This window comes from Rhinolophus hipposideros (genome assembly GCF_964194185.1).
Source record: "Rhinolophus hipposideros genome assembly, chromosome: 15".
NCBI classification, from domain to species: domain Eukaryota; kingdom Metazoa; phylum Chordata; class Mammalia; order Chiroptera; family Rhinolophidae; genus Rhinolophus; species Rhinolophus hipposideros.
In genome coordinates, this window is record NC_138061.1 from 56,387,818 (window position 1) to 56,402,541 (window position 14,724).

Sequence of the window (14,724 nt, forward strand, 5' to 3'; positions counted from 1 at the left end):
CTTAGGGTGAAGCATCTTGTCTTGGTTGACGCCGACTATCCCAGTTTTTAAAACTGAAAGTTGTGCATCTTGAGAATCCCCTCCGTTCCAGACAAACTGGGACTGTAGCCTGAATCTCTGGTCCATTAAACACACTCACATGGAAACTGCAAAAGAAAAAAGTGGGTTTAAGGAACAGGACACTTGGGGCCATATAAGTGCAGAGGAGGAGGTGTCAAAGAAAAGGGAAACCTTTCTGGGCTGTTTGTGGCCCATGTGTGGGTTTTTCTGGACTCTATTGGGTTTCACTGATGCACGTATCTACCTTTACACAAATACCATGCTAGCTGGAGTTTCATAGTAAATCTTGAAACTAAATTGTGCGAGTCATTCAAATTTGCTATTTTTTAATATTGTTTTGGCTCTTCTAGAACCTTTGCATTTCCACATACATTTTAGAATCAGCTTGTTAATTTCTATAGGAAGCTTGTTGGGAATTTGAAGTTGCACTGAGTCTATAGATTAACCTGGGGTGAGACATATTAATGTAGTTGAGTTTTCCAATCCCTGAAAAAGGTGTAGTGCTCCATTTATTTAGGTCTTCATTTTCTCTCAGCAATGTGTTGGAAATGAGAGAGCACGTTTTGTTTAGTTTATTTCTAAATTTCTTAACGTTTTTTTTGATGCTATTGTAAACGGTGTTTTAAATTTTAATTTTTACTTGTTTGTTAATAAAAGATAGAAAATACAATTGACCTTATCTCCTGTGACCTTGTTAAAAATCACCTATTAGTTCAAATAGGTGTGTTTTTTTGGTAAATTCTTTGAGATTTTATATGTAGATGATCATGCCATATACAAACAGAAATAATTTAATTACTTCCCTTCTGGCATGTATGCACCTTTTCCTTCTTTACCTTTCCTTATTGCTTTGGTTAGAATCTCCAGTACAATATTGAATAACCATGACGAGAGCAGACAACCTTGCCTTGTTCCCATCTTAAGGGGAAGTAGTCAATTTTTGATCATTAAATATAATGTTAACCAAAACTTTTTCATAGATGCACATTATCAGGATAAGGAACTTTCCCACTATTCCTAGTTTGCTGAGAATTTTTCTTAGGAATGGATATTGGATATGTTAAATGTTTTTCTGTATCTTTTGAGCTTATCATAGTTATTTTCTTTTTTGTCTACTGTTATGCTGAAAAACTTTGATTTTTTAATTCTGAATCAACCTTGAATTCCTGGGATAAACTACATACGGTCATGATACATTATCCTTTTTATATATTTCTGAATTCTAATTCTTTATTAAGAATTTAAAAAATCTGTGTTTGGGAGGGATTTTGGTCTGTAGCTTTCTTGAAATGTCTAATTTCAGGGTAAGATTGACCTCACAAAAATAAGTTGGAAAATATTCACTCCTCTTCCATTTTCTGGAAGCGTTTGTGTAGAATTGGTATTATTTCTTCCTTAAATATTTGATAGAATTCACCAGTAATGTGTTCTGGCCCCAGGTTTTTGTTGTAAGTTTTAAACTACAAATTTTAATTATTTTGTAGAACAAAGCTATTCAGGTTGTGTATTTCTTCTTGAATAAGCTTTGGTGTTTTGTGTCTTCAAAGAATTTGTTTATTTAACCTAAGTTACCAAATTATTGGAATGAAATTGTTCATAAATTCCTTTGTCTGTAGGATCTGCAGTGTTATTGCTCTTTCATGCATGATGTTGGTAAATTGTGTCTTCTCTTTTGCTATTTTGATGAGTCTGGGTGAAAAATTTATATGTTTTACTAATGGTTTCAGAGAACTAATTTTTGTTTCATTGAATTCTTCTCTGTTTTCTATTTTATTGATTTATTATCTTTATTCTTTCTTTCATTTTTGGATTTAATTGGTTTTTATTTTCTCATTTCTTAATGTAGAAGCGTAGACCATTGATTTGAGATGCTTCTTCTTTCTTAATATAAGCATGCAATGCTATAAATTTCTCTCAATTCTCTGCTTTAGCTATATCCTATGGATTTTTGTGTGTTTTATTTTTATTTTTCTTTAATAAGAATATTTTAAAATTCACCTTGTGATTTCTTATTTTATCCTTGGATTGTTTAGAATTGTGTTGTTTTATTTCTGAATATGTGCAGGGATTTTCTCCCCAGATATCTTTCTTTTATTGATTTCTAGGTTTATTCCATCATGGTCAGAGTACTTACCTGATATCAAACACTTTAAATTTGTTGAGATTTTATTTTTTTAAAGACTGAGAATATGATCTATTTTTGTGAATGTTCTGTGTGCACTTGAAAAAAAAAGTGTTCTGCTGTAGTGTGGAGTGTTCTATAAATATCAATTAGGTTAAGTTGGTTAATAGTGTTATTTAGATCTTCTATACCCTAACTGATCTCCTCCTCCCCACCTCACCGCCCTGCCACCCACTTATTCTATATATTACCAGGAGAGAATTTTTAAAAAAAATAGTTTTATTGAGATAATTTATATACCATGCAAGTCACCCATTTAAAGTGTACAATTAAGTGGTTTTTAGTATTTTTCACAGATACATACAACCATCATTGCAGTCAATTTTAGAATATTTTCATCACCTCCGAAAAACCTCATATACTTTAACATCACCCCCAGGCTCCTCTCTCCTTGCTCCAGACCTTAGCAGCCACTAATATACTTTATGTCTCTATAGATTTTCCTTTTCTGGACTTTCGTATGAATGGAATCATAATATGTGGACTTTTGTGACTGGGTTTTCCCCCACTTAGCACATTGTTTTCAAGATCCATCCATATTGTAACATGTGTCAGTATACCATTCCTTTTGATGGCTGAATAATATTCCATTATATGGATATACCACATTTTGTTTATCCATTCATCTCTTAATGGGCATTTTGGTTCTTTTCACTTTTTGGCTATTATGAATAATGCTTCCATAAACATTCATATACAAGTTTTTTTATTTTTTTAAAAAAGATTTTATTGGGGAAGGGGAACAGGACTTTATTGGGGAACAGTGTGTACTTCCAGGACTTTTTTCCAAGTCAAGTTGTTGTCTTTTCAGTCTTAGCTGTGGAGGGTGCCTTCAAGTTGTTGTCCTTTCAGTCTTAGTTGTGGAGGGCGCAGCTCAGCTCCAGGTCCAGTTGCCGTTGCTTGTTACAGGGGGCGCAGCCCACCATCCCTTGCGGGAGTTGAACTGGCAACCTTGTGGTTGAGAGGACGCCCTCCAACCAACTGAGCCATCCGGGAGGCAGCTCAGCTCAAGGTGCCGTGTTCAATCTTAGATGCAGGGGGCAGAGCCCACCATCCCTTGCGGGACTCAAGGAGTTGAACCAGCAACCATGTGGTTGAGAGCCCACTGACCCATGTGGGAATCAAACTGGCAGCTTTTGGAGTTAGGAGCATGGAGCTCTAACTGCCTGAGCCACTGGGCCGGCCCCATATACAAGTTTTTGCATAGACATGTTTTCATTTCTCTTGGGTGTGTACCTAGGAGTGAAATTGCTGGGTCATTTGGTAATAACTTTATGTTTAATCATTTGAAGAACTGCCAGATAGTTTTCCAAAAACAGTCTCACCAATTTACATACCACCAGCAGTATATGAGAGTTCCAATTTCTCCACATCCTCACCAACACTTGTTACTGTCTATGCTTTTTATATATATATATATATTTAATGTATATATATTTTAATATATATATATATATATATATATACATTAAATATATATATATATTTTATTAGTTTCAGGTGCACAAGACAAAGTAATACTTAGACATTTATCATTTATATCCCTCACATGTGGACCCCCCACCCCCCATCCATTATCTCTCTGACATCGCACAGAGCCATCACATTTCCACTGTCTCCACTCCCAATACTGTACTGCGCCTCTTGTAAGTATATACATACATATGTATACATATGTATATAAAATTATAGTTGGCATTCATTATTGTTCACCTTCAGACTGTCTATGTTTTTGATTAAAGCCATCCTGGTGGGTGTGAAGTCCCATGTCATTGTGGTTTTGATTTGCATTTCCTTTGTGAGTAATGATGCTGAGCATCTTTCTTATGCTTATTAGTCATCTGTGTATCTTCTCTGGAGAAATATCCATTTAGATGCTTTGGCCATTTTTTCACTGTGTTGTCTTTTTATTATTGAGTTGTAAGAGTTTTTATATACTGCAGACACAAGTCCCTTATCAGATATATAATTTGCAAATATTTTCTTCCAGTCTTTGAGTTGCCTTTTTACTTTCTTGATGGAGTTCTTTGAAACACAAAAGTTTTAAATTTTGATGAAACCCAAATTATATATATTTTCTTTTGTTGTTTGTGCTTTTTGGGTCATATCTTAAAAAAATAACCAATGATATAATTTAAGGTTTATGCCTTGAAGGTTTATGCCTATATTTAGGTCTATATTTTCAAATTTATTAATACATGATATTTTCTTGTAATCACTTTTGTTTTACATTGTGTTTATCATTCCTAATGTATACATTTTTTTTTTTATTTTTTTTTCACTTAATTAGGCATGCCAGGTGGCTTTTATTACATTTTCAAAGAACAAATGTTTGGCTGTATTTATAATGTATATGTGCATTACATTTCACTCATACTAGATTTTTTCTTCATTAATTTTTTCCCTATTTTCTTTTATCTGATTTTATTGTTCTTTTTAATGTCTTAGATTGAAAACTTAGTTTATTCATGTTATATCATTTTAAAATAAAACCTTAAAATTTTCTCATTATAAAATACTGAAACATATAAGCAAAATAGAAAGACTATAATACTAATGGACCCATAATGTCTTTCTTAAATGTTCACATTGTGCTTTCCTCATTTCTACTTAAACACTTCATATACAGTTGAGACCCACTTTAATGCCTTTCTAAAATTTTATACCCCACTTCTCTCCCCATATGTAACCCTTATTATGAATCCAATGTGTATCATGCTTACATCTTTTTCATATTGTAATACATATTTTATAAGCAATGTGTTGCTTAATCATTATATGAATGACATTATACTATCTGCAAACTGAATTTAATTTAGTTTTGTGGTTCTGCATTTTAAAAAGAGATATATCTGTGTTGTTCAAACCTATTTATTTTTCTTGGGTATTTATGTTGTTTCTAATTTTTCATATTTTGAACAATGTTTCCATGAACCTTTCTGTTCAGGTTTCTTTGGGTACATGTGCAAGAGATTCTATAAATTATGTATCTGGAAGTGCTATTCCTTAGTATTATGTATATTCCTTAGTATTATTATGTATAGCATTTTCAACTTTATTAAATATTGCCAAATATCTTCAAAACAGTTGTATCAGTACCTTCTGCCATCCGCAATTTGCAAGAATTATTATTATTCCATATCCTTTTCATTACTTGTTCCATTAGGCTTTTTCATTCTTTCCAATCCTATAGGGATGAAATGATAGTTCATTGTTGTAACGTGTTAGTTTAGTATTTATATTTCCTCTCCTGTTAAATGACTATTCATATTAATAATCTAACAGGAATGCATTAAGCTGCAGTCAACAGGAAATCCAATTATGACAGACTTCCATAAGTAGGTTTTTTTTTTTTTTTTTTTTAACCTAACCAAAAGAAATCTAGAAATAAGCAGTCCTGAGCTGGGATGGCGTCTCTATGATATCATCAATGTCTCTGTCTCTTCTTTCATGATCTTCAGATGATGGCTTAGTATTTTGGGTCTTCAGGTGGTTATTGTACTTCTTAGCATCACATCTGTGTTCCAGTTGTGAAGAACAGAGGAAAGAAACACTCGGCAGTGTCTGTATCAGGACAGCAAACGATTTCTTACAACATTCTACTTATATTCATTGGCCAGAACTTTGGCCACCTTGACCTGGAAGGGAGACTGAGAAAATGAGAATTTTAAACAAGCATATTGCTGTCTTGATTAAATTCAGAGTACTGAAAGCAAGGAAGCTGTGCCAAGAGGATGGAGGGATAACTGGTTGGTAACTAATAGCATTTGTGACACTATCTTTGCTCTTTTTTCTATAGGGCTGTTCATCATTTTCTTATTGATTTATAAAGATTTTTTGTATATTCTAGATAATTTTTTTTCCAAGCAAAATTCTGTGAGAATTAAGCTTTGGTGTCTTAGCAGTGATTCTCAAATTGTGGTCCACGAATGCCTGGAGGTCTGAGACTTTACATGTCCACATGTTTGTCTGAGACTTTACATGTCCCATGTTTGAAAAGGTCAAAACCATTTTCATGACAATACTAAGATGTTATTTGCCCTTTTCACTATGTTTACACTTGTACTGATGATGCAAAATCAATAAATTGGCTGCTATCTTAGTAGCAGGAGTCATTGTATTTTCTCACCATCACACACTCACAGTAAAATTGATGATGATCTCTCTCTTTGATGAAACAGTAAACCTTATTCATTTTATTATATGCAAGGTGGGAAGTATGTATAAAGCATTTCTGCTGCATATTGAAGTATGATGAGTGTCTTGAAGAAAAACACTATGATTTTTTGAGTTGCATGCTAAACTATCTTCCTTATTCATGGACTACAATTCTTACTTGAAAGAAGACTGACAAAGTATGTCTTTTTGCAGACTTGGGTATTTGAAAATGATTAAAGCAAATCTGTCACTTTAAGGAAAATAACTAATAGAATTTATGCCAGTGATAAAATTCCAGGTTTCAAGCAAAAATTAGAATTTTTGAAAAACTTGTATTTGCTACATTGCACTTATTATATTCCTAATACGTAAAGGTTTTTCTCATGAGATTCATAGTGACATTAAGAAACATGATTTCCTGATATTGTAAAATAAAATGGGTCAACATTGTGAAGATTTGCTTGACTCATGAACCAGTATTTTCCAAAGAACCAATGAATGACATTGAAAAATCATATATGAGTAAAAGATCCTTCCAAAGCGCAAAGTAAACCTATGGATTTTTATTTTATTTTGATTCTTCAAAATTTAAACTTTTTATTTTAAAGTAACTTTAAACTTATAGAAGAGTTGCAAAGTAGTTCAGAGAATTCCTATATACGCTTCATCCAGCTTCCCCTGATGGTGACATCTTATGTCACCATGGTACGTCGGTCAAAACTAAGAAATTAACATGACCAATGAATTTTGGTATAACAAAGTACAATAAATTCATTGATATGGTTTCAGATTTGACATCACAACTAATCTTTAAGAAGATTAAACTCACTTGTTTGAGTTCTGGTATAGTATCAAAGAAGATTATTAATAAATATCTGAAAAACTATTAAATTTTCTCTTTTCTCCTCTTTCCCAATGCATATTTGTGTGAAGTCAATTTTTTTAATAGACTTCAACTAACATTACATATTGCAACAGAGTGAATGTAGAAGCAGATATGAGAATCCAGGTGCTTTCTATTAGGCTGGACATTAGATTTGCAAAAATGTAAAAAAAGGCAACTTTTCCAATTGAATATATAGTTTTTGAATATTTTTGTTTTATAATATATAGCTATTTTTCATTAAAATGTTATGTATGTTAATGTGTAATGGATTTGCCATTATTTCAAATGAATATTCCAAAATTTCTGAGTTTTAATTTTGAATATCCTTAATATTGATACATAACCCACATAAACAAAAACTCTTTGAGATGCTCAATATTTTTAAAGACTCTAAAGGGTCCTGAGAGCGAATTATTTGATAACCACTGCCCTAAAAGATACATTGTATGTAATGAGTTAACTTTTCTACAGTCTAGGTTAGTGCTATCTATATATATTATCCTTGGGAGAACTGAGAAAAGTAATCATTCACATTAGTTTTGTAGGGCTTATTCCTCTGCCAGGACTCCAATAGAGAAAGATTGTTCTAGACAGTAATAAGTTAATACATGTAAAGTGTGTTGACCGGGATTGGAAAATAAGCCCTCTGTAGATGTTAGCTGTTATTGCTTTGATTAATTATTACAATCATTTGACAGGTACATGTATTCAAATATCTTTTCTCACTTACTCGATTTTAATTGTCTCTCTGGTGTGTTTTTCTGTGTAGAGATTTTAAGCTTCAATCTGTATTAAATTTATCAGCCTTGTCTCTTATAGTTTATTTGTTTTATGTCTTGTAGAAAAAATACTCCCCTTCCACAAAGTTATAATGATATGCTTTTATATTTCCCGCTACATGTTCCCAAGTATCCCTTTTCACAAACTCATGCAACCAGTCTTGTCGAGATCACCAGTGACCTCCATGTTGCTGAATCCACTGATCACTTCTCAGGCTTCCTCCCATCCACCCATCAGCACCTTTGACAAGTTGACCTCTCCTTTAATTCCTGAAATTCTGTCTTCCTGGGCTTCTGGGATACTACTTTCTTTTGGTTGTTCTCCTACCTCACAGGCTTTCTGTCCTTGTGTCCTTTGGTGGGGTCCTCCTTCAGACTAAGTATTGGAGTGTCCTGGCCTTCATCCTTGGGCCTTTTCTCTTGTTTATCTATTCTCATTCTCTACCTGCCTTCACCCAATTTTGTGGTTTTAAATATCCACACATTGATGACTCCAAAATTTTATATCTTAGTTCCAGCTTCTCCTCTGAACTCTCTTTTATCTTTCCAGCCTATTGGATGTCTAATAAGCATCTCAAACTTAATTTTTTTTTTTAACATTTAACCCGGTTCTGTGAGTTGGTTTTTTTTGGGGGGGGAATATTGGGGAACAGTGTGTTTCTCCAGGGCCCATCAGCTCCAAGTTGTTGTCCTTCAATCTAGTTGTGGAGGGAGTAGCTCAGCTCCAAGTCCAGTCTCCTTTTTCAATCTTTAGTTGCAGGGGGTGCAGCCCACCATCCCATGTGGGAATTGAACTGGCAACCTTGTTGTTGAGAGCTTGCACTCTACCCAACTGAGCCATCCGGCCGCCCCTCCAGAAGCTAAGTGGTAGGTTGTTGTCTTTAATCTACTTGTGGAGGGCGCAGCTCACTGGCCCATGTGGGAATTGAACTGGCAACCCTGTTCAGAGCTTGCGCTCTAACCAGCTGAGCCATTCGGCTGCCTCTCAAACTTAATTTGACCAAAACAGAAACATTATTCATCTATTGCTTAAGTTAAAATGTTGCAGTCTTCTTGTTGTTTTCCTCTCACAATTCATATCCAAAATTTAAGTAAATATTGCTTTTCCCTTTAGAATATTTCCAAAATCTTGACCACTTTACACCTCTTCCACCAGTACCACCTTGATCCAAGAAACGGTTGTCCTTCACTGGACTATTACAAATGCTAATTAGCCTGCAGGTTTTCCACCTCTCCTTGCTTTCCCCACAATAGGGAGAGTGAGCATTTTGAGATGTAAATGAGAGTATGTCACTTTCCCACTCTCCACTTCTAATGGCTTCCCATTTTACTCAGAATAAAATCCAAAGTCCTTATCAGGGCCAACAATGTCCAATGTGACTGGGCCTGTTGCTGTCCTTCCAACTTAATTTCCAGTTCTTCTTGCTCACTCTACTCGTACTGCAGCTACCATGGCACCTTGCTGTTTCTTGAACTTGCCAAGTATATTACCAGCACCTGGCTTCAGTAATGATTCTGTTCGGGTCACTGTCTCACCTGGAGAAACTTTATTCCCTTTTACCCTGTAGAGGTCACAGTCCTGTTGACCGCTTGCTTTGGGACCTGTGTAGAAGCCTGGGGCTTCCACCATGCTCACTACTTCACACTCTGGTATAGATGCCATAGAGGTATTTCTTGTATATCTATGCATTTTTTAATTGGTGTTTTGTACCTCCTATTGTTACTGTTTGGAAAAGAGAGGTTTATCTTCATGGGGACATCAAAAAGAAAAGCCCTTGAACTTATAGTTTTTCCTTTGAGCTCACTGTTACTTGTGCTCATATTTTTTCCTACATTCCCCCCCCCCCCGCCCCAAATAATTCCATTTGGAGTTCCTGTAAGATTCATGGGCTATCGGGGAAGTATTTTCTTGATCAAAAAGCAGTGAAGATTTTAAATGGCTCTTTCTCCCCATTGATTTATAATTTTTGTATTATTATTAGAGAATATGGCCTCTACATTTTTTCTCATAATTGCAAGATCAAAAGAAAGAAGATATTCTCAATGTTTAAAGAATAAAGCTTTTTTAGTTGTTAAACAAAATTTGTGGACTGTATTATCTAAATCCTTTATATTATTAATTTTAAAAATCTGTGTGATCCACAAACTTCTGAAATAAGTACAGTAAAACTTCCTGCCATAATAAATATACACTTTCAAATTCTCCTTGCCTTGTTAGGGGTTTTGTTTTATGCAGTTGTCTGCTGTGTTGTATGTTGTGTAACGTTTTATGACTTTGTATCTTTTTTGCTTCTTTTATTATCACATAATATTCTCCTTTGTCTTGTTTTACACGTTTGTCCTTGATTTTGCTTTGTTTGACAACGTCACTTTCACTTTCTTTTTGCTTGTCTTTGCACCATCTATTGTCTAGCTCTTTATTTTTAAACTGTTTTCTTTTTTTCTATGCGTGTTTTATTTAAATAACATACAGTCGGATTTTAGTTTTAGATCACATCTAACACGCTCAGATTTTTTTTTTTCACTCTCAGATTTTTAACAGGAATTAATTCTGTTCACATTTCTGTGCTAATGAATGTACTTAGGGTTTAGGGCCTCTCTGTTATTTTGTGTTTATTGTGTGTGTCAGTTATGAATGTGCTAGACCATAAATAACAAAATACATGACTAATCATAATTGCTTAATGAAATATATCTTTCATATTTACATTATCATATAATAATTACAGAGCTTTAGTCCTTGAAGTTCCTTATTTTTCTCAACTGAGACATCTGGAGGTCAACCGCGATGGGTAATATTGGTTTAGCTGCTCAACAAAGTTATCAGGCCCCATCTCCATCTGTCTTTCCATGTACCCATCTTAGCATGTGGCTTTCTTCCTCATGTTTGCAATAGTCTTTCAGCAACTCCTGGCATCACTTCCTCATTCTAGGGAGGAAGGAGATAAGGTAAAAGAGCAAAGGGTGAAGGAGTTTCTCCTAAGGAGTCTTCACCTTGGTTTGGAGGAAGAAGCCTCTTCAGTGGGACTATTGCCTACATTGACTTTGTTGGAAATGGGAATATCTGGTCCTACATGGATCACTTACCAATGAGAATGACATTACATGATGGGTTTAGACCAATTTGTCCTTTGAGGCTGACATAGAAACTTGCCTCTCCCGAAACGGAGGGGTCTCTGCTACTTCTTGAACAAATTGGGATTTTCTGGTAAGGGAGGGAGGTAGACTGGAATGGTGAGTAGGTAATTGACAGTGTCTGCTGTAACAGCTACACATTTTTTGTTGTTTTCTCTTTATTTAGTTTTGCAAGATTGGTAAGCCTGTTATCATTTACTTTCTCCCACTATTAATTTGGAAGCTTTATAATTCTTGTAGTGGTTGCCTCCCTGTTTCTATCCATCATAATTAAACTGGTGTTCCTCTGTTGTAATATTGCTTTTAACATGCTAAAAATAACAATGCCCTCCTATATTAGTCAGGGAAATGAATGTTGCCTTCTGCAATAGATAAACTCTGAAATTCCAGCGGGTTAATACAACGGAGGCTTATTTCTTGAATATATCAGTTTGAGGTGGATTGGGTAGCTTTTCTGTGTGGCTTGCTTTTAACCATTGACTGGTAATTGCTTTTTTCTTGCAATTCCACCATCTTGGAGTAATTTATTTCCAGCTGGGTAGATGAGATAGAGAATGTGGAAAAGGCAAACCAGCTACAAACAGCCTCAGCCTGAAAGTGGCACAAATCACCCCCTGACATTCCATAGACTATTAGGTTGGTGCAATAGTAATTGCGGTTTAAAAGGTTAAAAATAACTGCAAGACTGCAATTACATGTGCACCAACCTAATAGAATTCTGTCATCTGACCTAAAGAACTGGAGGGAAGCTGAGAAGAGTTGTCGTCTGGCTCAGGAAGAGGTCATGGGGTGCTGGACATGGCAGGTCACTGCCACAAATTGTCATTCTAGTCACTCACACATTTTGTTCTCCATATAAATACACTTACCACCTCGTTAAGGTGGTCACCTGAGGTCTCATCCAGTCACTGCATGCAGCCCAAGTCTGCAAGGGTTCTGCATGTGTCTCTATAAGGTTTAGATGTGGCTAAAAAGACATGTCACCTAAACACAGCCTACGTTTAAGACACAATATGCAGTGCTGGAGCAGGGTCAGGATATCCACTGCAGAAAAGGGGAGAATGTTGACTCTACTCAGTCAGTAGTCTATGGCACTCCTTAAATCCTCTAGGGCAGGCTCTATGAAGTTCCCTGGCAGTGATGGGATGGCTTGAGTGGACATTGACTGCCCTTGAGGAGGCTCCTCCTTGTTCATCATTCCCCTCGGCCTCATTTGAAGTAGGTGTTGAGGATCACGCCCTCCTTGGACCTGCATGGCTTTTGAAACCTGCCTCCCGCTCATTGGTTGGGTGCCCAAGACTTGCTGAAGTCTTGAACAATCAAAAATTTTTTTAGTTCAGACTCAAAAACTTAGGAGGCTTCTGATCTGTCGGCTTCAATACCCTAGCAACAACATCCATAGTTCATTTCTAGTCATTCTTCACAAATTGTCTGGACTTCTTTGCCGCTTGACCTCTATGCCTCTCCTGTCCAACCTGAGAGCATCCACCTTAGGGTCTTTGTAAAGGTAAGGGTGAGAGATCACACTCTTACAGGGCCTGTGTTAGCCTGGCTCCTCTGAGGAGCAGAGACAAAGATGGGATTAAACACACACGAACGTTTTACTAAGGCAATGCCCATGAGAGAAAAGGGCAGGGAGCTGGAGGAGGCTGGCAGAGCTATCACGCTGCAATGCAGGTCTGACCTTGAGTGAAGGAGACGGAAAAGGCAGGCTGGGCGGCAGGGTATTCTAGGCAGCCATGAAATCCAAGGAAGGTTTGTCAAGGCTTCTGGGAATTTGCCCTTCGGAAGAGTCCAGTGTATCCTAGGAACGAGCCTGCCATGCTCAGTCAAAGGCTGGGAGCTACCTCTGGGAAGCCTGACCTTGGGCAAACGAGCACGGGAGATGGAGTGCTTCGTCAGTACTGCTTCCTGTAGTTGGATGTCTGTGGAGCACATTCTCATGGCTGCCACAGCGCTGAGTGCCGAGGTCACTTTACTCACCTTAGAAGTTTTGTTGCGTTCTGTCATGCAAAAAAATCCCATCTCTTGCAATTTAGGTACTAGAAGGAGGTGGTTTTTCCAATCCTACAGAGTCCCAAATTTCTGTATTCTCTTTATTCCCTTTCATTTCTACTCGCAAAGCTCTCAATTCTTTCTTGAACTCATTTCTTTCCCGTCACACTTTGCCAAACACAGCTGCCAGGAACCAACACACACCACCAATGTTCTGTTTTCCAATCTCTTTCCTTAGAGTGACAAATTCAGAAGGCACAAGCGTCTGCCTTTTAAGTTACAGTGTCTGACAATTTTACCACATGTTTTACTCCTGTATAACGTGCATCTCCAGACGTTCAGCCTGCTAAACATCACTTGCCACCCAGTTGCTAAGGCAATGACACAAAGTTTATATTTCTGTTTCAGCACTACCATCTTTGGGATAGATTTCCATTTTAGTCATGGTAACCAATGGAATCTGTTGCAATAGGTGAACTGAAAAATCTCAGCGACTTATTTCTTGCTCATGAGGCAGGTGGATGTGTGTCAAGGAGACTCAGGGGCCTCGCGCTTTCATCTTGCAGCTTCACCGTCTGTCTCCAATTCCTTGTTTCCAGCCAGTGGACAGGAGAGAAAGAGACACAGAGAGAGGAGAAGGCTCTCTGGCTCTTAACTGCCTTGGTCCAGGAGTCACACCAGTCACTTCCTTCAGAGAGTGTGGCACTGTCACCTGATGTTTTCTGTGTTGCTGATGTCAGGGCCACTTGGCCTCAGACACTAGTCCCAGCCTTGGCTGCCCACTCCAGGCTGCTGATTTGGCTGGCTGTGTTGCTGCCTAGAGGGAGTGGGAAGAAGACAGGGCCATGGGACTCACTTGGGCCGACATTTCTCTGGAATCCTTGTGGGTCACAGTGTTCTGTAGAGTCATGTGATGGTTGTGTACCATCAGCCATCCTAGGTCGTTGCTTACTAATTACAACTCAGACCTGTTTCTTCTTTCTTCCTTCTTTTTCTGTTGTGAGTCAGCGAGTAACAAGCACATCCAGTGGCTTCTGGGGGCAGATGGTGAGGTCTGGGTCTGGATCATGGGAGAAGGCCCTGGTGACAAGCCCTATGAAGAGATCTCCGAGGAGCTGATTGCAGAGAGGGCACGCCTCCAGGCACAGAAGGAGGCCGAGTTGCTCTGGTGAGAGTTGCCATGGTGTCGGGTGGGGTCTGAATATGGGGCCTTGGTCCAAGCTAAGAATAATAGGTTGTGGGTGGGAGGAAGGAGGTGCCAGGTAGTTGGCTGGCTGTTTTGAGCTCTGCTGAGATTACATGACCAAAGCATCAGAGTCTTACATCAGGGAGACCTTGTGGGTTCAAATCCTGGCTCCACCAGTTAGTGGTGAGCTAATCTGGGACTTCACTGAGACAATGCATGTGGCATGCTTTTGCTTTTTCCCTCACCGAGTTGTCTCTGAGACTGTAGAGCAGTTTGGATTCACTTTTGTTATCTGCTTGTTCCTTTTCATGTTACCTACGTTTCTCACGCAAGATGGACAGTT

At 37.3% G+C, this 14,724-nt stretch overlaps 1 protein-coding gene across 3 annotated transcripts in view; it reads left to right on the plus strand.

The window, feature by feature from the left end:
- SH2D4B (SH2 domain containing 4B) overlaps positions 1 to 14,724 on the plus strand; it is a gene marked incomplete at its 5' end in the record, with an annotated part of 105,006 nt that overhangs the window by 10,181 nt on the left and 80,101 nt on the right. For all 3 annotated transcript variants that reach the window (XM_081074106.1, XM_081074105.1, XM_081074107.1), the window contains one exon: positions 14,204 to 14,363. In XM_081074106.1, the coding sequence (XP_080930232.1) occupies positions 14,204 to 14,363 (160 nt within the window). The remainder of the gene's footprint in view (positions 1 to 14,203; positions 14,364 to 14,724) is intronic.